This window comes from Amphiprion ocellaris, chromosome 1, assembly GCF_022539595.1.
Source record: "Amphiprion ocellaris isolate individual 3 ecotype Okinawa chromosome 1, ASM2253959v1, whole genome shotgun sequence".
In the NCBI taxonomy this organism is placed as follows: Eukaryota; Metazoa; Chordata; class Actinopteri; family Pomacentridae; genus Amphiprion; species Amphiprion ocellaris.
The window spans coordinates 37,610,760-37,636,329 of NC_072766.1; the positions used below are offsets into that span (position 1 = coordinate 37,610,760).

General features: G+C 38.8%; 1 protein-coding gene across 4 annotated transcripts; it reads right to left on the reverse strand.

The window, feature by feature from the left end:
* LOC111575107 (sodium/potassium/calcium exchanger 1-like) lies at positions 1–25,130 on the reverse strand. Of its 4 annotated transcripts, none has more exons than XM_023280034.3 (12): positions 24,765–25,130; positions 20,924–22,050; positions 17,006–17,188; positions 15,430–15,538; positions 12,335–12,388; positions 11,876–11,926; positions 11,013–11,078; positions 7,803–7,939; positions 5,500–5,748; positions 4,138–4,227; positions 3,348–3,514; positions 1–2,923 (listed from the first exon to the last, which is right to left on the reverse strand). In XM_023280034.3, the coding sequence occupies exons 2-12, from the start codon at positions 21,896–21,898 to the stop codon at positions 2,674–2,676; spliced, it is 2,331 nt and encodes a 776-aa protein (XP_023135802.2). In that variant the 5' UTR covers positions 21,899–22,050; positions 24,765–25,130; the 3' UTR covers positions 1–2,673. The 4 variants fall into 4 exon arrangements, with proteins under 4 accessions (XP_023135802.2, XP_023135803.2, XP_054867841.1 ...); XM_023280035.3 differs by lacking the exon at positions 24,765–25,130 and adding an exon at positions 22,671–22,930; XM_055011866.1 differs by lacking the exon at positions 24,765–25,130 and adding an exon at positions 22,220–22,648.
* Positions 25,131–25,570: the final 440 nt, after the last annotated feature.

Sequence of the window (25,570 nt, forward strand, 5' to 3'; positions counted from 1 at the left end):
GGGACAAACTGGACAAAACTCATTTAGTATTTTCATGAAACACATTTGTTTTGGGTTGTTGACCCTTTAAAGACTGTAAACCAAACCAACTGGACAGAACTGTACTTTAGCAGCTTGTTATTGTTGTTTCTTGTGTGTATTAATCAGTAATGAACGACTGTCTGGTTGAAGGAGGACCTGAACCCTGAAGGTCTCATGAGATTCAACTGAGTGTGAGATTTACAGCCGAAGAAACCAAAACTGGAAAAGTCAGAAAGCTGCACTTTGCTCCTTTAAAAAAAAACACAAAAAAAACGACCTTTAAGTGTGAAAATGTCACCGAGCAGCAGGTCGAGGAGAAGCTGATGTCAGCAGCTCAGAGAAGCTGCCTCCATCTGTGGATTTCTGTTAAAAACAAACTAAAACTCTGTACAAATGAATGATTTTGCAGAATCTGGGCCGTGTACATTTTAATCTGCCCTTTGTATAAATCACATTTTCTAACAGTTAATTCACATGTGCGATGTTGAAGGTTCTGTACAGCAAAACATCTACAGACTGTTGAACTGTAAATAAAATCACCTACACTCACCGCTGGCTGCTGCGTCTATTTGAAGCATTTGTGTCACATTATTGGTGTGTTTTTGTCTTAGTTTGTTACTGTAAAGGTCCTGTAACTACTTTTTGTGCAGCTTTAAGTTCATTCAGTGATCAGAAGTTGGTACAGTTTGAGTTCAACTAGTTGTAACTTTTGTTTTTCCAACAATAATGTAAAAAAAAAACCTCACATTTGTGGAGGAAAAATTACTCTTTCCCCTTTCTAAGGTCATAATGGCGTTTAGACAGGCAGACAAAATGTCTCCATATTGGTCTGTAATCTAGATCTGACCTTCTCCCAGCTACATTATTTACCCAAAGACCAGAGAGAATCCTCAGAACTGATGCTGGCGTTGCCTGCATGAACTGCTGCTCTGTTGGTGTCACTTCTATCTGATATCAGTAAACTTTTACTCACAACCTAAATCATCCGAGTCTCCAGCTGAACTTCCACAACTACATTAAAGTCTTTTAAATGACAAAAACTCCGTCTTTTCAATCTGACAGCAGCACATTCATCTTCCATTTTCAAACTAATTCTTACTGTTGTCCTCCAGTAAAACTCCACAGAGCTCCGGTTCACTGTTAAAAAAATAATTTATTGCAGCATGGAATTGTAAATTGAAATATTGACAGTTTCCATATCAATAATCTATATTTGCATCCACTTCAGTCCAACCAGAGCGTTTAACACGACAGTAACGTGACGACAGTTTTTCTAACACGGTTCACTCACATACAGATTCTCTCCAGTTACTGCGACGCACAGAAACACGTTTCCTCACAAAAAAAACTCCTTTAAACACTAAACAGGAACAAATACCAGTCTGGTTAAATACAGGGAACATTTCAGAAAATACTCAACATACAAAACTGAAGTTGCATCCAGTGAGTTGCTGCACAGTGAATGTGTTTCTCCACTAATAAATGGGTCTAAAGTGGTTCGTTAACCTAATTAAGTCTCCTCAGAAGCTTTATAGTCGCAGGATTGAAGGAAAACTCCACCCAGAAACAGGCTGGGGTTGTTGCGTTTCTGCTCCGGTTTGGTTTTGTGAACTTTGATTGGTTTTGTTGGAGATAATCGGACTGTCATCAGATACTTCCAGCAGCTTTTCTTTCATTTTTAATGTCAGTTCTGCTAAATTAAAAACAGAAATATTTAATTTCTATAGCTGTGAATTTACACCACAGCTCAGCAGTCTGACAAAGAGGAAATAATGATTTAATAAAAGGACCACCTACATGTGCAGGAAAATGAGACTGAAATGCACGGTGTCGGCATCATCATCGCTATCGACTTTAAATTCAATATCGGTCTGTAGGGATAAAAGTTTAGAGTTTTGTTTGAAAATGTCACATGAAAATAAATGTGACAGATTTTAAACATAAGTAGTTTTCTTCTTTTGCTCAATAAATGTCTACAAAGGAAAGTATAATATTTTACATCTGCACCATTCAGTGGACAAAACGATGAGTAGAATTAATGACATCTGAATTCCACTACAGGAAAGACCTGAAAAGGTGAAAAAATATGTATCAGCATCGAAAAACTGGAAAAAAGTTGGAAAGTATCCAATGTAGTCAAAAATCTAATATTGTGCATTCATATCTATGTTGCCACCTGGTGTTGATAGTTAATTTTACTCATTTGTTAAATACATATTTCTTTGAAAAAAAAAAAAAAAAACACATGCTGTCCAGCTGAGTGGACATGTAAATATATTTTTATAAATATTATTCCATCTAATTAGCCACGATTAGTTCAACCGATAACACTGAAAGGAATGCTTATACTCTTAATGGTATCGTCAATTTCTGAAATCTTTATAAAATAAAGTTCAAACCTTGTTTTTCATGCCTAAAGATGAATAAAAATCCTTTCCGAGGTCATATTTCGTGCATTACAGGGTTTTAATTATCACTACTTATATTTTCGTGGTTAAATGTGACCTTTTAGACACTCAGAGGGTCAAAACTGCTGGAAAACACTGACGACAAACTAGAAACGTGAAGCCTGACGAGGTCCAGGTGGAGTTTCCCTTCAGCGGTCTGGTGTCGGACCGCTCGGTTCCTCCGTCTAACGAGTTCTAGTGCAGCTCAGATAGAAATGGGACAGATGAGGACTCGGTCCTCCAGCAGGACGCTGAGGACCAGGAACACGAAGTACAGTACGAACATGGTGAGGCCCAGCATTCGGCTCATCTTCCAGCGGCAGGCGGCGATGGAGATGATGACGAAGAGGAGCATGAGGAAGAGCAGCACGATGGCGCAGAACAGACCGTTGGAGCTGACGGTTACCGGGTCGCCGTTATGGATCAGAGTGTAAATGAGCCACGGCACCGGCAGACTGGAGACACACAGACAGACGGACTTCTGTCAGGTTTAAATCTGGAGCACCGACGGTTTGACAGAAACCAGGAAGATTTACTGGAAAAGTCTGAGCTTCTTTATTTTACTTGACTAACTGTATTTTACGCTTCTACACTGCAAACAAATAAAAGTAAAATATCCTGTGGAAGAAAAAAGATAAAAATCTGATAGCAAGGATGCCGGAAAAATTTTTTAAAAATGGTGGAATAAAACAAATATTTGCAGTCCCGCACTGTAAAAGAGCAATTTCTTGATTTTTCTTTTCTGTTCATAAATAGATTTTTGATGTGGACATTATGCACATTTTAACCTGTTTTTTTTTTTGAGGAAATCTTGGTACCACAGGTTTGTTGTAGGTAAACCAGGAGGGTCAGAAGGGTTTAACCGAAGGCGTCACTCACCCCACAGTGATGTCGAAGATGTTGCTGCCCACTGAGCTGGACACGGCCATGTCTCCCAGACCTTTACGGGCCACGATCACGCTGGTGATCAGGTCAGGGATGGAGGTTCCAGCCGCCAGGATGGTCAGACCCATGATCTCCTCTGAGATGCCGACAGTCTCACCCACCTGCAACAGAAAGAGGTGACAGTCTGACAGTCAGAAACACCGGCAGAGGACTGTCATCTGTCTGGTTGGACATTCTATTAATGTGCAACAACCAAAACTCAGATTCAAACTTTTAAAGATTAAAGGGGTGATCAGAAAGTTCCAGGACTGTTTGTGGCGCTTTAACAGATCAGGCTGTTGCATCACACCTCACTGTCAATACCAGATCTGTGTTCCAGACGTTGCTCTGACCACTTTTCAGTGCACTTCTGAAATTTCACCAAACTAGAGAATCATCACTGGTGACCAGAGCTGGAACCTACAGTCTCCAAAACCAGAGTAGATGCATCAGGTCAGGAGCACCAGGATCATGTTTGTTTGTCCTGACAACATCAAGTTCAAGTTTACTTTAAAAGTTTAACATCCTGCAAACTTCCTCTGAATGTTGTGGTCAAAACGTCTTAGTTTACTTTTTACCCCATGGGATCATCATCTGAAATTATAAATATCCTAAAACTTTATTAGAAGTTCTAGGTAATGTTAGTCAATGTGGTGCTACGTTCTCCGCTATCTTGTCCTGTAAGGAAAGAAAATAATTCAGGAGTTGCAGAGGAAGTGCGTTGTTGTGTTTAGAGTGGACCGACCTGATGAGCCCACCACACCATCAGGTAGGAGAACACTCCGATCCACAGGATGGAGCCGAGGAACGTGACGACAAAATATCTCCTGGACGCCTGGAAAACACAAACGTTTATTCACACTACTGGTGCAAAAACAGCCACAGAATAGAAGCACATTTAGATCCAGAAGAATAAACTGTGCTTCTTCATTAAGTAACTGATGTGTGTGATGTAATAACATCTGTTAAACTGACATGAGATCAGTCAGACCGTTTCCACCTCCAGATAACTAATTCTGTTCAGTTACAACTAAAAGGTTTACAATTATTTAATGTAAAGGTGCAGTAAGTTAAAAGAAAAGCATAACACTGAGTCCAGTACTTCCTTTAAACATCCATCTAAATAGTTAAAATAAAAGTTAATAAACCTGGATATTAATGCAGCATCATGTTAAAAACCTGGACATTAAGGCAACATAACATTAAAAACCTGGATATGAACACAAAAACCTCAAAAACCTTGATATTAATGCGTTAAAATGTCTAAAACCTGAAAATTAATGCAACATAATGTCTAAAACCAGGAATTTGACATGCCAACCATCAAAAACCTAAATACTGATGCAATAAAACATCAAGAACTTGATGTTAACACACTAAAACAAATGAAAAATCTGCATATTAATGCAACAAAACATAAAAAACCTGGTTATTAATGCACTAAAATGTCTAAAACCTGTAATTTGAAATGCCAACCATCAAAACCTAAATACTGAAGCAAAAATCTGGATATTAATTCAATAAAATACCAAAAACCTAGATATTAATTCAATAAAACATCAAAAATCTGGATATTAATGCACGAAAACATCAAAACCCTAGACGTTAATTCAATAAAACATCAACAACCCGATATTAATTCAATAAAATAGCAAAAACCTAGATATTACTGCACCAAAACATCAAAAACCTGGATGTTAATTCAACAAAATATCAAAAACATGGATATTAATGCACTAAAATGAATAAAATCCTGGATGTTACTGCACCAAAACATTAGAAACCTGGATATTAAATTACCAAAATGTCAAAAACCTCTATATTAATGCAACAAAATGTCCCAAACCTGGATAGTAAAGCATCAAAATGTCAAAAGTGTTGATACCAACATGCCAAAGCCTAAATATTAAAGAGTTAAAACTTCAAAAATCCTCATTTGAATGCAACAAAACATGAAAACCCTGAAAATTAACACAGTAAAACCTCATAAAGAGTTAATGAATTGAATGAAAACCTCATGAACCAGCTGAGAATCTGTACGGGTCAAATTCATATAAACATCGCTAAAGGTGTGGCGCTGGTTGCCATGGTGACCGTCCGTCCTCACCGGGTTCCTGACGTCGGGCAGCGTGAGCCACAGCGGGAACACGATGGGCAGCAGGAACAGGTAGGTGGCCTGTTTCCTCCTGGTTTCAGGCCACTCTAAGGACAGCGGCTCGTTCTCCTCTTCCTCCTTCTCTTCCTCTTTGTCTCCGTCGTCTTCGTCTTCGCTGGATTCGCTGCTTTCCCCGTCGCTGCCGTCGTCCTCGCCGCTGCCGTCCGAACTCTCGGATCCTCCTGCTGACGCTGCTGCAGCCTGCAGGACAGAAAACACAGAAACAAGTCAATCTGACGGTTGTTCAATCACAAAATTAGAACATTTCACTCTTTAGTCCTGCAGATCCGGTTTCTGTACAAACCAAACAGGAAGTTAAAAGATAAAAATAAAAGACTTTCCATCTTTCTTTTGTTTGCTGGCTGGTTTGTTTTAGGGTTTTTTGGTTAATATTTTGTTGATAGTTTAAGAATGGATTGAATATTTAATAGTTTTCTGTTGGATTATGTCCGATTCCTTTGCATGAATGATGTAAGTAAAAGTACGAATAAGAGGATTTACTGTATTTACTGAATTATGAATTCAGTATATTGCTGCTAAAGTATCAGTACCAGAAGTACCAGAAGTATCAGTATCATTTTATAGTGTATATAGTGTTATAACAAATACAGGGGGTCCTCGGTTTACGACGTCCTCGACCTACAGCGTTTCGTTGTTACGTCAGAACTGGCTACATAGAACTAGATGGTGACTGGAGTGGATAAATCCGTCGTCACGTGGCTCTAAGACACTTTGTTTACATTCTCCAGTTGTACGCCATCTTGGGTTGTACTCCATTCGCTAACTTTTTGCCCTTCATTATGGCTCCCAAGTGTAAGTCAGACTCTTCGGATGATTTGAAGAAAAGGAAAGCCGTCTCCATGTGTGCAGATTTCACTGCAACATAAAAGCTGCAGCTGTCCAGCTAGTTAAACCAGTGCGTACAGAATGAATCGTGAGTTGTAGCTAATTGGACTTCTTTACTGCAGCTCTGTATGCACATTACAGAGTGAAAACTGCAACAAAAACAGAATAAAACAACATAAATACATGTAAATAAATCCTTTTAACTTAACCAGTAAGTCCAAAAATGAATTAGATTTAATAAAACGCTCAGAACATGGCGAAACACAGACGAACATCGGCATCATTAGATCAAGTTGTAAAAACGGTGCAACACATTCTGTTATCTTCTTGTAAAATAACTCAGACATGCATGAAAGTCATTGGTATTCATGACTTTTATGAAGAACTGATCGATACCGTGATGCATGTATAGCTTTGTTTACATTTTCGCCGGATTTCCGACTTGCGTCCGAACTCTGATGTAAGTTGAGGACCCCCTGTATTTGCATGCAATTGCAACAAAACAAGACGAAGAAAAACCTACAAGAACAAACTGTTCTTGTTGTCACATTGTTATGCATTATGACTAACTTATATTGGTGTAATGGTTAAACTGAGGAACACATTAAAAAGCAGGATCTAGGAACGCTCTGCCTACACTTCATTGCTGACTTTTGTTCGATTATCTATTTTCCTTACATGAAAGGAAATCTATAAAAATATTACAAAAAGGGTTTTTAGCAGAACACTACAGAAAACTAAAAATGATTCACATTATATTGTGTAAAGTTTGTTATGATGAGATGCGTTTACAGTAGAACATATTTAAATATTATTATAACATTCAAACTTATCACACTATAACAGTATTTTATCACAATATACCATTTATCTGGCTATAACATGAAACCGTGTGCAGATACATTTAGGAAAAATGCATAAAGATTACATAACTATTTGCACTAAGACGTCGTTATCCTGCCACCAACTTGTCACTCTTCAACACAACAGCAGCTATATTGTTTCTTCATTGATTACCAGATTGGTTTGCTAATACTTCTAAAATCATGATTTAGTTTTTTGTCAGTCTGCACACAAGAGAAATATGAGTCATTGACAACAATTCTGTTTCATCATGTGAACCGAGTGTTTTTAAGCTGTTTAATGGAAAATAAAAGCAGAAATATGAATTTGCAGCTCATTTATTCAGGTTTAGGGGAACATTAACGACTCCTTCAATGTTCATCGAGGCCTCTTATTTCCCAGGGGTCGACTTTTAATTAAGAAGTGACAGAATTCAAGTGTTTCAAAGACATGAAGGACGTCAGGAGGAAACAGACGCTGCTCAAGTTTATGGCTGATTTGCAACACAAAGGGAAAATAGTGACAACAATCTGTGAGAGATTTATTTCCAGTAAAGTTGAGCGTACCTTTGATTCTTCTGGCTGTTCGGACGTCTTCTGAGTCTCTTCAGTCTTTGCAGGCTGTGATGTGGACGGTTCGGCTGCAGCGCCACCTGGTGGTCCAGCAGCAGACGGCTGCTCAGACTTTGGCTTGTGATCAGCGTCTGAAGGAAGAAAACATGAATGAATATCTACACAGCAGATATACTTTATAATACTATTTTAGGCTACCACAATGCTAAGTCAACCTTTAAAGTCAGGGGTGTCAAACATGCGGCCCGCGGGCCAAAAGCAGCCCGCCAGAGGGTCCAATCCAGCCCACGGGACGACTTTGTAAAGTGTAAAAATTACAGAGAAGACATAAGTGCAAATTTTAAATTTGTAGAACTACAAATTTAAAAATAATTTCTGGGACTTTACAAGTTGTTTTGATCATAAAATAAAATACTAGATACTCATTGTTCTTTTGTTTTGTGCATCGCTTTTGTAATTTTGTCTTTTTGTCTCATTTTTGTCATTTTGTGCTTTGCTTTATTCGTTTATTTCTTGTTTTTGTCACTGTTTCCTTTTCGTCTTTCTTCTGTGGTTTGTCTAGTTTTTCGTCGTTTTGTCTCTAACTTTTGTCAGTTTTTGTCTCGTTTGTGTCATTTGTGTAATTTCTTGTCTTGTTGTCAGTTATCCATTGTTTTGTCGCTCTGTGTCTCGTTTTTGTAGTATTTTGTTGTTTTTTGTCTGGTTTTCGTTGTTTTGATCACAAAGTAAAACACTGTATCATTCAGTTCCAGATACCTGTAACTAAATGTTTTGTGTCTTTGTAGAAACACTGATCTGTAAGTTGTAACTTGTTAATAATAAACTGAGGCATAATGTTGTTGAAATTGAACTTGTTTTTCTTTAGACATTTCAGATTTTCATAATGTTTTGTAAAAAGATAATTCCATCAATGTGAACATTTTCAGAATGTACCTTTTTTGCACTAAAACAAAGGGAACACTTGAGTTGTGGTTATTTATAGGTCATTACGCTGTGATTTTACTGGTCCGGCCCACTTCAGATCATATTGGGCTGAATGTGACCATCCCAACAGGTGTCCTCTGATTAGAAATCTGGTAAAAAGCACGTGACGGAGAGCTGCATGGTAAATGTTAAAATTATTTTCCCTAAACTGAAGTCAAGTTAAAGCGTTCTGCATTAAAAGTACTTGAATAAAGTTTAGGTACCACAGTAAATGTAACTCATTATTACTGTGTGACACTTTGACACAGGTTTTTAATGTGAATCTGACAGATTGCGATGCTGCTGTGCGCCGTGAAGACGGGTGGCAGTGATTGGAGCGTCTGGAAATAAACGTGCTTCACTGGAGGAGGGGGAGGGATTCAAATCAACACACATCGTCCCATCTGCATGCTAATTCTCAGCTCTGATTGAGTCGGGCTCGTCGAGGCCTCTCCAGCCTCCTGCAGCTCCACTCTTGCTGAGCACCTCATGACTCTGAAGCACCTCATTACTACACACCGTGACGCACAAACACACAAACCCACACACTGATTGGGGAGAAAATCCTCCTTCGGCCTTAAAACCTCTGATTATGGAACAAAAACCAGAGTCCTACTGGCAGAGCACCTCCACCAAGGCCAAAAATATTGTACAAAGTTATTGAAAATATCACCAGAACACTACAGAATACAATGTTTACTACAACAGGCATTTTTTTTTCTTTTGCTCCCGTCACATTTTTACTCACTGTGGATTTTTTCACTGCAATATAAAGTCCTGCACCTCTATGGAAACAGAACAATCCTGCAGTTCAGCTGAAAAGTTGCTGAACTTTAATCATGTGACTGCTGGTCACAGCTGAGTCATAAATGTCAGTTTGTCAGTGTCCACCCAGTTGTTAGCATGCTAGCGCTAGCTTTAAGAATACACTGCTAACATACATCTTAGGATTAATTAAGAAGTAACTTAAAAACATATTGGAAATATTAACACAGCATTATCACTGCATCTTAGTTTGCACCAATTACAATATAATGCACTGTTTTCACATTTGTAAATATAATGTATTGCTATCTGTAAATACCGACTTGCGCACCAGCCAGGCAGTATTTTGCTACACTATAGCACGATCCATTGCACTGCATTGCTTGTTTCTTTGTGTGTTTGTCTTTTATTTTTTCTACTGTGTCTTGCATGGTTGTACCGGGGTCTAGGAGTAACAGCATTTCAATCCCATCCTGTACATATGGCGGCACTGACAATAAAGTTGACTTTGACAATTTTAATGCAGACAACTGGAGAACCCTTAAAAGGGATTTTTTTCTTGCCACTGTCGCCTTAAGGCTTACTCTGTGGGTTCAGGTATATGAGTTTTATGAAGTGTCTCTATAATTTGAATTGTAATTGGCGCTCTATAAATAAAATTGAATTGAATAGAACTCCATCATCTAAATGATGATCTGGAGTTTTAAAGCTGAACATCCTCTTCAGATTTGATTTTTACCTGCTACAGCAAAGAAAACCTTCCTTAAACAGGAAAAAACATTTGAACACCTTGGTTTTGTTTTAACATTCCTCAGCTTTAACACTGGTTGTTGCAGTTTATCGATTAGAGATATTTTGGAGAATCATGAAAGACAGTAAGTCTCTTTATCGCCAGCTCAATGTTAGATCTGAGAAATCGCAGCAAAGTCGACCTTTTTGCCCTCTTATTTCCAAGAACAACAGCCTTGTAACGGTGAGTCAATGACACTGATGTTATTGAAGCTGCTCCAAAAATTCTCAACTGCAGCTCCATTAAATTTGACACAACATAAACGAAGCTCAAGAGATTCTTTAGCTATTTTAGTCACAGTGACACCAATCAGACTCTTCACTGAATGTACAACACTTGGAAATCTTCAGAAAACTAGCTGCTGTGTTTTCATTCAGATATCTTTTCCTCTGAACAGTCTCAATATTCTGATCAAGGATTAGTACAGACTGAAAAAGTAAATCTTAGTTTTTCTTTCATCTATAAATTCTGCAATGTGAAAATTATAGCAGCTGCAAAGCTACTTTTGACCCAGCTAGGCTAGCAGTTTCCACCTGCTTTCAGTCTTTATGCTAAGCTAGGCTAACACATGTCATCTCAGGTTACTACTATAAAGATTCGACATAGACGTCATGACTGTATAATTTTAACACAATCTCAGATCGTACTTTTCCTGAAAGGTGTTAAATGTCCAACATACCACTCACCTTCACCGTGGTGGTGATGAGACTTGCTCGACAACGGGACGTTAAGAGGTTTTACTTTGTTCTTGGCTGAAATTAAGAGAACTGATGCTCAAACAAATCTCAAGTGAAACTTCAGATGCTGTTCTTCCACAAACTGAGTCAACATGCCACTGACCTTATTCTCACACACTGGCCTTCATGCAGCAGTGAAGAGCCTCCATAAAATAAAACCAGTGAGTTAATTATCAATACCAGTGCTAAGATCTAAACCTTCATTACTTCAGATTAAATCTTGGTAAACAGGAGCTGGCTCACTTAGAGATCGTTATATACCAGTTCATGGCTTCTTACTTATTTTGACAATCAAATTAGGCAATGAAATAGAAGTAAATGGTCTTAAAGAAGGTAACTGCCACTAGAAGAACTTGCTTTTTGCATTAGAATCTACTAAGAAAACTGAAAATATCATTGATTTGTTCTCACTATTTTCCCCCAGTGTGTTACATTCTATAAAAAACTACAAATAAAACCCATCCTTACTGAAGACCAGAAGCCTTGCCGACAACTACGCCCTCATGGAAGCTTTACATCAGAATTAAAGAGGCTTTAATGCACCAATAGATTCTTTAAGAAGTCTGAGATTTTTACTCAAAGTTTTACAAACAGCCAGTGTGTGAAAAAGGTCATCGATCCTCACAACAACACAGATACACAGAAACAAACACGTGAACACGCACCTATCCGAGATACACCAACAGCCATCTAACGTAAGCATGCAACCAAACAGCTATCCAACCAATGAGAGTTCAGAAGCGAACCAGACTGAGCACAGCAACAAACCAGAAACACAAACACGACACAACAGCAGCATTTTAACATCTTACCTTTCCTCTGAATAGGCCCCTCCCCTCTGACATCACCATTAAAGGATGTTTCTGGTTGGCAGATACACAACATTTTCAGTCTCCTCCAGTCATGTGACTCCTCAGTTACTACTTTTGTTATTTGAGTTTCGAGGTCAAAAAATCTGCACTTTTTACAGATTCAGTCAACAAATGTCACATGTACAACACCGAACATTCGCAACATTTACGGAACATAAAGTCACGGTTGTCTCTAAACAAACGGATCATGTTAAAGAAGCCAGCAGTGTGGTTGGATTTTCTTCAAACAGGCAGTTATTAGCCAGATAACCACGATGAGCAACTTGCACTAGTAGATGTTGGTAAATGTTCTTCTCAAGGTACAATAAACCAACAGAGACAATGAAACACACAAACCCACAACCACAAAACGACGACAACAACCACTACAGCCAGGTGACTCCTCGCTGTCACTCTTACCTCTTCTGACTTTCCTCGGGCCGGGGGTTTTTACTGCCCCTCTAAGGGCTGCTTCTACGATGGAAACCACAGTAATGATTTTAACTTTGGAGTTTCACTATTGTTCTGCAGTGTCACATTTCTGTCTTCTCTAACTGACAAATCATCACTGCATCCAAAAAATATCATAGAATGCAAGTAGGAATAAGGCAGTTTTCTTCACTGCAGCGCCCCCTGGTGTGTGGATTCTTACAACTAGAATTTGTTCACAAAATGTTTATTAACCTAAACAAAGATCTGTGCCATACAAATGTTAGTCTCAAAATAATTCACAATTTATGAGCAACAAATATTTGAAATTACAAATTTGTCGGCTCTACAGGTGTCTTTTCTCCCTTCCAACAATTGTACATCAAAATCTCAGTGCTTTCAGATATCAACTTGATTTTTCGTAAAATTGTAGACAAAAGGTGTAGGAAATTGGAAATTTAAAATTGATATTTTAGTAGGCTCACTATTGGACAAAATACATTAAGTACAAACTAGTTGTCACCAATTGTATTCAATTTTCGTCATCTTTTCCTGGAGATAAAATCATTCAGTTATAAATTTTCATGGTAAATAATGAATTATTGTTCTGTTGGGTTTACATGAGAAGTTAATGAATATAAATGTAAAAAGAGCTGCTGCAGAAAGGAGCTCAATGAATGTAAACTCTATATTCATAGAGCTCCAGAAAGAATTCTTTCTGGAGCTCTATGAATATAGACTATAGAATATATTCTGACTACCATGAACACCTGATATTTACTGCAAATTTTCTGCCATGAAACAGATTTTGAGCGGTCAAACTTCTGGACAATGTGACTTTGGCTACCTGCCTCCGCTACATAGAAAACATGCTGCTCCGAACTAAAGGTGCTGAAATTGCGTCAATTACCGTTACTGTGACAATAAGTCGAACAGACACATTTCTGTATCACTGAGTCTGAGTTCAGGCATTGAAACGGTCAGAAAACGCTGCCACCATGAGGTCAAACTGGAAACACCAACACTACCTGCTACAGTTTTCATTCAGCATACAAACACATCATTGTATATCAGCTGCACCTTCAGAAATGCCAGAGAAACAAAGACTTTTGAAACTTTTGACATCCTGAAAGTGAAGCACTGTTAAAGATAAACACTGTAGTCTGAGGAAAACAAACGAGTTGAGTGCTTAACCGAACAAACAAATTAATGTCACGGGGCGTTAGAGTTGGGGTATGCATAAACAAGTTTAAAGGGTAATAAAGTACCTACAGTTCTTCACATTCTACTAGGTTTCAGATAGTTGTATTTCTAGATATTAACTTATTAATGGAGTTCTTACAATAACGCATGTCTTCTATTGTAAATGTTATAAAGCCCTGCAGCACGAATGCTGAAACTAGTCAAAAGAGGAACCTTCATGTTGAACTTAAGAGCTATAAATACAAATGTTATGAAGGACTAATAAAAGCCACAACATGGCAACCCAAAACCTGCTATTTTTATGGCTCATGACTGACTATTGAAAGAGTGCCAAGTGATTTTTTTATTCTTTGGATTCCCCCGTCTTTAATAAAGGCCCCCAACAGAGGACAATTTACTAGAAAGTAAGAAATAAAAATCTTAATCTTATTACAGTGTCGTACTGATTCAAACTGATCCACAAGCCTCAGTCAGATTCCTGGTGCTCATAGTAACTTGACACCAGTCTTCTCTTCTCCTGCCAGTCGAAGCACTGGGTCACAGAAAACCCCTGCAGCACGATAAATACTACATCATCTGCTGCTCCGTAGCTGAATGTGTGCACAAAATAAACATGGATCAGCAAACTACATCTCCTCAGGTTCACGTTTTGACAGATTCCTGCTCCGGTCCGACCGCCACACCACTTCCACGCAGATAAAGAGCTTGGTCTGCTCGTACTCTGGCTCTTATCCAGCTTTTATTAGCCTGTATTGGAAAGCTGATTAAGGATCAGCGGTGGCCGAGAGGCTGCGAGAGCGAGGAACAGCGGCATGGTGAGTTCCAGGACGGGATGAAGGTCGCCGCGGGTTCATCACGCTACGCTGACTTGCAGGAAGGAACAGGATGGACAGAGCTGAGTCACTGGCAGCTTCCCTGCATCATGAGCTGAACATGCAGTTGACAAGTGGATCGACACTAAATTATTTGTCATACCTGATATTATTAGATGGAACTTTAGCCCGTTAAGCATTAACAAGCAACAAAACAGTTAATAAGTGTATCTAACCTTCTATATTGTTGCTGTAAGGAGATTTAATTGCTTACTAATGAATTTCTTTACTACTGTTAAAGACTGCAAAACCATCTGCAGCCATATTTAATAATAAATACTTTTTATAGGAGTTAGAGAAGCTAGAATAGTTGATAAATACTGTGCATTAATAATTTTTTTTTGTCTTTGTTCCACTTGCAGCTAACTTACAGTGAACAAAAAGTCATTTAAATAGTGCAAACAAATGCTAAATAGGGTATTTAATGTATTAATGCTATAAAGCTGAATAAGTGAACTGATAATTTACTTATTGTAAAATCAAATATACAAACTTAGCATGTTATTTAAAAGATCTTATTGCAGACAAAGGCATTAGATTGTACTCGTAAAGAGCCCTTTATTGGCTTCATTACTCAATGGATGAATAGTTTTAGGGGCATTATTAAATGTGGTGAATGGTGAACAGAAAAAAATACGCTATTTGACAGTCAGTATTTGGTTGTTTTATAAGGTGATCCTAAGATACAAAACATAAATCTCAGAATATACACTCAGCAGCCTGTCAGATGAGGCTGCATTGTTCAAAATTAAATGTGAAATTTTATTAATTTGTTTTCTGAAATGCATTTTGTACTGTGGATTTAACACTTGAAAACGTTTTTCTCACTGCCAATAGTCTGCCTCTTTTAAATCATCTATAAGGGTAACTTTATCACTTGTTTGACTATAACGTGAGGGTAAAACCTTTTTATAGAGATTTTTAAAAATCTGAGATCTTTTTGCTCCGAACATTTGTACCTCCAGGCTTCAGAGTCGATCTTATTACTGCAGAGACTGAACTGCTGGTTACCTTCTCCCAGAGGGTCCAGTGTGTGGATCATCAGCTGGAAGATGGTGTTCCTCAGCGAGGTGTTGTGGAGGGAAGCGGTGCTGCCGCCTCGCTGCAGGACGGGACGAACCTACAGGCCACAAGACACAAAGTCAGACATCAAACTGCAGCACTTAACTTCTAGGTAACATCCAGGTGATGCAGATCTTTGACGACCAACAGTTACAACTTTATTTCATTGTTAACACCTGATACTGTCAGCTCATGGTCAGAACTGGATTTATTTGTCAGTGGGGCAGATGGAAGATGATGATGGGAGATGGAAAATGGAAAATGTGCTAACTGTTGTCCAATAAGCTGTTCTATGAATACCATTCCCTTTAACTGTTAAGTGCCAGTGATCTAGGCTGCTGGATGCATTGTGGGATTGATTGTTTGTGATAATTGCAGCAAAACCAAATCGTCCACGTTAATGGAAAAGAGTCAAATAACAGTGACAGCTGGGCAGGTAAAGAATCGAGCAGCTGGAGATATGATAGACTGCGCTATCTCCACCACATTGTCAAGCACATAACAACATTAATTCCACACTTTAAAACAGAAAAAATGCTATTTCTATGTTGTCATGCCTGAGATCTACACCATCAAGTAGTTATTTATAGTATAACTAGTATCATTTCAGTATTTTAACTCGTTGCCATGTTCATTTTGGTGTTGTAGATGTCATGGCTGAGTATTTTCTACCTTGGAACTGCAGTGTGCTGATGTTATTCTCAAAAACACAGAAGCAGATCTTACAACTGTACAAAAACTAAAGAGCCGTACAACCGACGAATGTAAACAATGCCATCTTCCTCGTATAATGTCATGTGACGACGTATTTGTCCGCTCGCCAACTAGTTCCGCCACGAAACTTGTTTCATCTCAAACGCCGTACGGAATGATGGAACAAGACTTTCTTAATAGATTTATAGGAGATGGTGACATAACCACGAAACGCCATAAGTCGAGGACGTACTGTATTACTTTTATTTCTTTATTTTTTTGGCATTTTTTGCCTTTAAAAGATAGGACAGTGGGTCGAAGAGTGGGGGAATCAAATGCAGCAAACGGCCATGAGCTGGATTTGAACCCATGAGGAGTTAAATCAACCAGAGGTCGACTTTAAAATGTCTGAAGGATTCTTGTTTTATTTTGAGTTAGCTAGGGACATTAAAAAGTGGGCAGATATTTCATTTTCAGAAATTAAACCTAAGGAGTTTTTTTTTTTTTTTTTTGTACAATTTTTTGGGGGATAAATTGAACTGTGGCTACTAAGCTATTGGGTTGACATAAAGAATTTTTATGACTTCTTAAAGTAGGTTTACCACCTAAATACCACTGTAACTGTATAAAAGACTGTTTAGTTTATAAGTAAACTAAATATCTGCAGATCGTTCAAGACATTTTCATGACAAATTGATACAACTCTCCATTAAACAAGTTCAAAGGTGAAAGATTCATTTGTGTCTGTAAATTGGAGTTTAATTCAAAACATTCACCAGTTCAACAGATGAATAAAATGAGCCCAACAATGATAAATTCAGGTTTTTCCTACCCTGAGTCTTGCCCTGTCCTCTTGTGTTTCTGGCAGCAGTTTGCTGGACTGAGGGCTGCTGGGAGGAGGAGGAGGAGCTGGTTCTGGTTTAGATTTCTCTTCAGGTTTTGGAGGATCAGCTGGAGGAGCAGGAGCAGCAGCAGAAGGTGGTGGTGGTGGAGGAGGCGGAGGAGCTTCACTCTCCTGTAAAGTCACATACTGTTTAATCAGCAGCAATTCACTTCACTACATGTAGACATACATATTCAGCGGCAGACGTTGTAGATTACAGATGTTCAGATTCACATTTCGAGTAATTAAACATGTTTGATTTAATCCTGATGGTGTGAAACTCGGTGTGAGCTATAATTAAATGTGCTGACTGTCAAAGGACAAGTGTAGTGGTGGGATATGTCCAGTGTTCCTGGTTGAAGTAAAGCTTTTGCAGTAATCCAGTAATCTAGTTAACACTATAGGCTGCAGGAGTTTCTCACAATCAGCAAAAAAGCACCAAACCTTAAGCCTTGAAGTGGATCCTTTATTACTTCATCCTGCAGCCCTGCATCAACATCCAGGTTCTTACACGGTGTACAGTGATAAATTAAGTTGCATTTGAGCAAATGAACACCAAGTAAAACCCGCTAAACTTTGCACCTGGACCATTCAAAGGTTTATCTAGTTGTGGCTGTAAGAAGATCTGAGTTTTGAACAGTCGTTTGCCTTTATACAGACGAGCCATAACTAGTGGTGGGACGCGATTTAAAAAATTAATCTGTTGAATTAGAGGCTTTGAAATTAATTAATCGCAATTTATTGCATTTTCATCAAATAGCAATATTTGACACAGTCGCCTCTAAAAATAACTGCCTACCTGTGGCACTTTTCACATGACCAACCAAGTGCAGAACTATGAATACCTTACAGATGTCTGAAAATGTGCACCATTATCCCCAGTTTGGAACAGTCTGTCTGTAAGAACTGGCTTTCCATTCTTGTGTGTGAAGAAATCAAAAGTGCAACAAGAACAATCTCATGTTGTATTAAAGGACTTGAAAATAAACTATTATAGGAGCTGTCACTTTAGTTCTAACACATAAAGAAGCAATTATTATATACACAGTCAAATGCTAAAATATGACTTTGTAAAAATAAAAACTGTCAAGTTGAAATGACTGCCCTAATATAGACAACAAAATACAATACAGGAATATGTCAGGTTTGTTTTAGAGGACATATATAAGGATACAGAGTGAACTATTAAATGGCAGACTTTTCCTACCATCTACTGAACGTTACTTGCCAAAAACACATTTGAGCACATAGCATATGTTTTTGTATTTTGTTTTAGTTGATTAAATGGTAGAAAGGTAAGACTATTCCAATAGCAAATTCTTGTACCAGATACAGCTCTGAAGCACAATATGACATAAGAAAATTTGCTCTATATTGAGATAAATGCATTAAAATGTGTCCCTCCTCTTTTCTCAAATCATTCGTACGTTCTCCTACTTCAGTCCTTTGTCTCTGTAACGGCATTATTTATGTTGTGTGAATTACTGAACATTCAACAGGTTCTCTTCATTCAACACATTCATAGAAAGAGCTATAAAAGCACTGGATTGTGAAAAATGTACATAAATGGTGAAGAATAATGCATATATTTAGACAAATTTCAGCAATTCTTGATAATTAATGTGGCAGCATGTCTCATTACACTCAGTGCTGGGACTAAAGGAGTGCATGCTGATTGCAGACATGCTTCAGACTAATTGGAGACGCACTAGTGGTACTTGAAACATGGAAACACAGTCCTGCATGTTTATTGCAGGTTTAGATGTTTGCTGCTCTCGTCCAGCGGTTTAGTCTGCAGGCGTTCTACAAGAACCTTTTATTCCTTTGTTTCGAGTCCGTTTGAAATGATTGTAAATAAAATGACGTCTCTGTACGCTGGCATTTCAGAGCCGTGTCAGAAGCAGAGTGACATTTCGGTCACTTCACCGCTGCGACACCTGGAGTCCTTTCTGTTCAGCAGCATCAAAGGATTTTTACACAAATACAGACTGTCACCCGCTCAGACCCACAAATCAGCGTTTCTCTTTCAGTGTCTGAGCAGGCGGCAGTCGAACTGTGAGGAGATGAAAGGACAGAAAATATGGGATGGATGGAAGTCTGTCTGGTAACAACTGCTCTGCACAGACATCTGCTTCGGCCGGATCCATTTTGTGCCATGTCTGATTATTGATGTTTTTACCATTTTGCTGGGGTAAAATAGTTGTAAATCAACACCTGTTGCAGTTATTTCAACACTTGACGTGATTCGCTTCATTCTTTTTCCTACTGTCAACACAGACTCTAATGCAAACACCAAAACCAGCAACTGTTTCATGCATCTGTTGAAGAGCTGACTAACATAACCATTAATAGCCTGATGGTCTCACTGGGAGGAATGAGGCATGAATTTGTAAAATTATTGATACAACACTTTAAACCCTGGATCGATCCACTGCATCATTTATATTCTTAAATGAAGCCTTTGCGATTTGCTAAAAGCATTGTTTCAAAATGCAGTTTCAAACCAAATAATGTTACGTCCACAATCTCTACACTCTTTTTTGAAATTGGCTTGTAAATACAGTTTGTTTAATCTAAAAAGGTTAAAAAATTCTCCTCAAACAAGAAAAAACTGCATCTGTTTGGGGGTCTATCGACTATTGAATGAGGGATTCAGTTCAAATAAATGTGACAATGATGTGTCTCTAGTACTACAGTTGATTTTGGTCTTTTCAAGAGATTTATTGATGGAAAAAAATAATTAACATAATCTTTTGAATTTGTGCTGTAGTGTCATTTTTCTACTAATGGATGGTTAGTTCTTCACCTTTTGTTTTAAATGCGTTGTGTGGAAATAATTCACTTGCATAGAACTAGGAGCAGCCAATTACTGGTTCAGATCTACAGCAAGTCTGATTAGCTGTACACATTTGAAACTGATTTCAGATAAAAGTAATTAATTAGCTAAAAATGTGCAACCGTCTCCATCACTGTGAGCAATGTCCCGCCCACAGCACTAAATGATTGGCTACATGTCACAAGTAACAACCAATCAGCACTCAAGGATTCAAATGTGACACATGAACAAAGCATTTCAGCAAGGTTGACTGCAATATTTTCATTTTTTCTGCAAAAATATATAATGCTTTCACATATTTGATGACTAATAATTGGCATTGGCCTTTAAAAACCTCACTATTTGCCATCTGCAGTGAACAACAATTAGACTTTGCGAGGATTTCCTATGTTGGTGGTTAACTATAAGTTAATATCCAAAAAATAACAACCGTTGTTTGTATTTTTAGCTAACCTGAATATTCCTATATTAAACTGTTATTTGTTTGGTCAGATGTTTTGTCCAATGAACCTTTGAAAATTCATAATTAGCTGAACTGACTAATTAGATTAGTGTCAGATTTCTACAACAGTAATTAGCTTACAGTCACAGACTGCGACAAAAACCTTTAAAAACTAGAAATGGTGACTTTTTTGTGTTTCTTTTCTAAAAAGGATACATAGTTAACGTATCATCAAAAAATATAGATATTAGATAAACTAATCAACTAACTAGATGTTTTAGCTCTAATTTCAACCATATGAAACTACAGAATCTAATTTTGAAATCAGTGAAGGTGACAATTTGTGGTAGTAATTTATGTGAAGCTGCTAATATTAAATGTAGAGTTCATTGCTAAATAAGAGCTGAAGAAGCAGCAGCTTAAATCTCTTCACTAATAAATCACCTGAAGGAAAGAGACAAACGGTGGCAGGTTGTTTACTGCAACATCACATTGATACTGCTGGCATTGCATCCTCTCCTGCGATAAAGTCAACCAGAACATCCATCTTTTGTCTACAGATACGTGTCCAAACGAGGCATTAACTGACCTTCTCCGGCTCCTCTGCGGTCCAGACCTTCACGATGCTCATGTGCTTGTTGATCTGCGTCTTGACCGCCTGCTCGATCTGATTGTTGAACTTCATGAAGCTCACGTAGCTGATGTAGCCCAGCACCAGCAGAATGCTCTCCCACCACAGGATCGTGTTGTCCAGGAAGAAGACGATGAGCATGATGAGGTCCAGGATGTAGAAGGTCACGTCTCTGAAGAGGGGCCACCAGGTGAGGTGCAGCATCTCCCGGGAGAAGATGGCGCACATGCCGATCACAAAGAGGATGTTGAAGACGGCCGAGCCCACGATGGTGCCGATGCCCACGTTGCTGTGGGAGATGAAGACGCCAATCAGGGAGGTGAAGAGCTCGGGGGCAGAGCCTCCGGCTGCCATGAAGGTCGCTCCAGCCACGTCGTCAGAGATCTCCAGCTTGTTGGTGATGACCTCCAGTCCAGGAACAAAGAACTCATCGCAGACGATGGCCAGGGCGACAAACATGTAGGTCATGCCCAAGATGTGCAGGACCACCCAGCCTTGTCGTCGCTGCTCCACTGAGAAGATGTCCTCTGGATATTCGCCCTTCCTGTGAGGGCGCTGTGGTGGGGGAGGAGAAGGAGCTGTGGTGGTCAGAGGTGGAGGAGGAGGTGAAGTTGGTTTGGGAGGTTGAGGATCTACATAGATACACTGTTCGATATCTGTCCTGTTGACGATGATCACCAGAGGAGGTTTGGTGCCCTCAGGTGAGACGACCTCCTCCTCAGTCTCATTGGATGCCATCACCTCCCGAACACGGACCTCCACATCTTCACCACCGCCCCCCTCTGCCCCGTCATCTGTCCGGGCGGAGGCCGGCGGCTCTGGCAGCCGGGCCTTCAGAGTCAGCGTGTAGACGAAACACAGCAGCACACCTGAGATGAAGAAGAGGACGCGGCTGCGCCTGAGTCTCCTCCTCGGAGGCGAGTGCACGTTCATGGTCTCGACTCCAAGCAGGAAGCTAAGTCAGGTGCATTGCTATTCCTTGACGGCTGCTGTGCTGCTATGTGGTGCGAAGACGCCGCTGACGGAGAAGAGACTCACACACAGACACAAAGTGTGTTTCATCTTCCACAGCGGGCAGCTTCAACCTGTGGAAGGACGGAGCAGAAAACGCACATCTGTAAAATCACTTCATCATGAACATGTGTAGCATCCTCTCTGCTTGAAATGTTGCAGATCTGCTCAAGTGTGTGTGTGTGTGTGTGTGTGTGTGTGTGTGTGTGTGTGTGTGTGTTGATGGAGGATGCAGACAGCCACCTGTTACTATGGCTACACAATCACTCAGGCTTTGGCTTCCCACAAACAGGAGTCCATTGAAAACACGTTAAAGCGGGACTAAAAAAAAACGCATCAAACACAACGAAATAGAAGCAATTAATTTTGGATTTATTACATTTATCGTTACGGCCGGGGCGCGTGCGCGGAAAGAGCGTGACAAAATGTGCGCGTGCAGCGCGTGATAATTAAGGAAACATTAATTAAGCGGAGCATCAGCGCGTACAGATCTCCGTGTTAACATAAAAACCACTAAATCCAACACCAACTGGGCGTGTTGGGGTTTAATTATGACGCCAGCGCGGATTAAGATGCAGGTCGATGGAGCTGAATCGTCAATCTATAATCATTCACTGATCGATAACACTTCCAGAAAGACAATAAGGTGCGGAAAGCGGCGGTGTGTAGAGGTGTGCGGAGGTGCGGGTCCTACCTGTAGCTCCGGCTGCTCAGCGTCCTTCCAGCTGTGCGCAACGGACGCAGAGATGCTGACTCCGGTTTTTGGGGAGCTAAAAGGGCGCACCGCATGTCAGGGCTGGAACGGAGCTCAGCATAATGCCGCTAAGAGGATTAGGAGCCGAACACCTCTCACCTTCCCTTTCACACATGGCGCTGTATCAATACACCAACATTCACAGCGCTGTGCGGGGCGGAGAGCCTGAAGGCGGCACAGTGGTGAGAGGTTCAGGGGCTCACGGGAGGAGTTAATGTTGGGTGTGGTCAGGTGTGGAATTGATTTCATTTCTCCTGATTAATGAACAAAATGGCTTCAGCATATACCTACACTGAAAACTTTTTTCAATAAAACGCTTCATTGATTTTGTTTTTGTCGGTTTCAGCCATGTCCGGCTTAAATTTTTTGGTTTATCTGGAAATATTTGCTTCCCATGTATTCCTCAGTAAATTTGTCACTGAATACTGTTTAACACAAATATCTCGTGTTTCCATTAAACTGAAGCACTGCTTCACAATTTTTAGGTGTCTATATGTACTGTTCAAAAGTTTGGGGTCATCCAAAATATTTTCCATGGAAACTCACACTTTTATCCATGTGCTAACATAACTGCACAAGGGTTTTCTAACCATCAATTACTCTTTCAACACCATTAGCTAACACAATGTAGCATTAGAACACAGGAGTGATGGTTGCTGGAAATGTTCCTCTGTACCTCTATGGAGATATTCCATTAAAAATCAGCTGTTTCCAGCTAAAATAGTCATTTACCACATTAACAATGTCTACACTGGATTTATCATTCATTTAATGTTATCTTCACTGAAAAAACTGCTTTTCTTTCAAAAATAAGGACATTTCTAAGTGACCCTAAACTTTTGAACAGTAGTGTACACTGCAACTAAACGTTCATTAGAATATATGTGTATATGAATTATATGTATGTATTTACACGAATTGAGGAAAATGTGTCTCTTATTGGGCGGTTTGATGACCAGTGTGTTTATATGGGAGAGCTGAAAAAATGTCAAACTATCCTTTAAAAGGCTCCACATACAGGTTGGATCCATGTCTGAGAAAGTGGCTTACATGTGAATAAAAATAAACACTTTTTTGGTTTTGTCTGAAAAGACGTTTGCTTTCCATGTATTCCTCAGTAAGTTTCTCACACATGCCTAGAAATATGTTTGTCATTTTATCATTGAACATTGATCGTTTTATCATTTATCATTGAAGTTATCATTGAACACTCTTTGACACAAATACGTAGTGTTTCCATTAAACTAAAGCACTACTTCACAATCTTTAAGGTGCCTATATGTACAATGCAATGAAATTTTCTCTGGATTATAATGGGATATATATTAAAAATGGGTCTCTGAATGGGCAGTTTGATGGCCAGTGGGTTCACATGGGAGAGCTGAAAAATTTCAGACTATCCTTTAGAAGGTTCCACATATAGGTTGGATCTATATCTGAGAAAGTGTCTTAATAGGAATAAAAATAAACACCTTTTTGGTTTATCTGAAAAAATAGTTGATTCACATGTAATTCACAAAAAATGCTCGTGTGTTCAGAAGTTTTGTCATCAAATATTGTTTGGCAAAATTTAATGCACAAACCTGTTCTCTATTGCATGGAATTAGTTTTAAAATGTTTGTGGCTCTGCTCAGAATTAGTGAGCAGAGCATGCACGAAACTTCAAGTATTAAATGTGACCACATCATTTTCACTGACAATCTAAAATAGCGTTAAATTTGCAGTAACAGTTTTGCAAGAATTTTTCATAGTGGTTGATAATATATCAATATCAGGAAAAATACTCTGTTAAACAAATGTAATGTAGAGCAGCAACAAAAAGCGATTTGCATTTTCAGTTCATCTAATTATTTCCTTATTTAAACATAACTTCAGAACACAGGTTTACATATTCAAATCAGATGTTTTGCATGTTGTCATAGATTACTACAAATCAAAAACAAAACAGCAAATATTCACCTTTAAAAACTAGAACCGGTGAGTTAAAACTAAACAAAAGAAACCATTTCAGCTACTATAAATAAAGTATTTTACCTCCACACCGAGTCTGAGCTCCCATGCAGGTGTTTCCAGTTCTGCTGAGGTCAAAGTCGGTCTGAGAAAAGCTGCAGATTAGCTGAGGTGGTTAAAAAGTCCAAATAAAGATGATAAAGGTTGAAGTTGGGTCACCCTAACAGATAAATCAAACTTCTTAAAAAAAAAAAAAAAGACAAGAATGACAGAGATGTCAGTCTGTGCAGCTACTGATCCAATCAGGAAAAGTGAGAACACCTGAGGCTTACAGAGAAGCAAATTATCTCAGCTTTACCTGATGATGTTATATTGATAATAAATTACTTCAACTGTTTTGTGAATTAAAGAATATTAAACTAACAAGAACAGTCCTGAATTAGAGAACAGTTGCTGTTTCTAAACTGGACTTATGTATCTTTAGTCCCTTTGTTTTAATGTGTTTTATCATTTAAATAACTTTATAGTGGTGTGCTTGTTTGGCAAAATGTTAACTTATTTTTTTAAACGGTGGCAAATAACTGAGATGATAACTGGACCATCAACCCCCATTTAGAACCTGAAAAAAAATTCAATATTTGCTAAACTGATACATTTTCATTATAGTTAACACCCCTGCTTGTGTTTCCAAGACAACATCCTGGGGTTGTTACAATCATCACAGTAACTTAGAGATTATTTTAACATTTTTTTATTGTAGAAAGTGAAAAAAAGCACATAAGAGAATTAAAAATGTACTTTGGCCTATTTTTTTAAAATTTAATTTCATTAACTTTCTAACGGTGTGGCTTCTTGGATGTGTCCCCCTTAGAGAACAAAAAAAGTTCAAC

Bases quoted from the DNA above. Each gene is read 5' to 3' on its own strand.
- LOC111575107 (XM_023280034.3), bottom strand. From the start codon at position 21,898: ATGAACGTGCACTCGCCTCCGAGGAGGAGACTCAGGCGCAGCCGCGTC. The intron at 15,539-17,005 runs GTAGGAAAAACC...TGTGGCCTGTAG, and splicing joins AGGACAGGGCAAGACTCAGG to GTTCGTCCCGTCCTGCAGCG. The intron at 4,228-5,499 runs GTGAGGACGGAC...TGTGTTTTCCAG, and splicing joins TGCCCGACGTCAGGAACCCG to GCGTCCAGGAGATATTTTGT.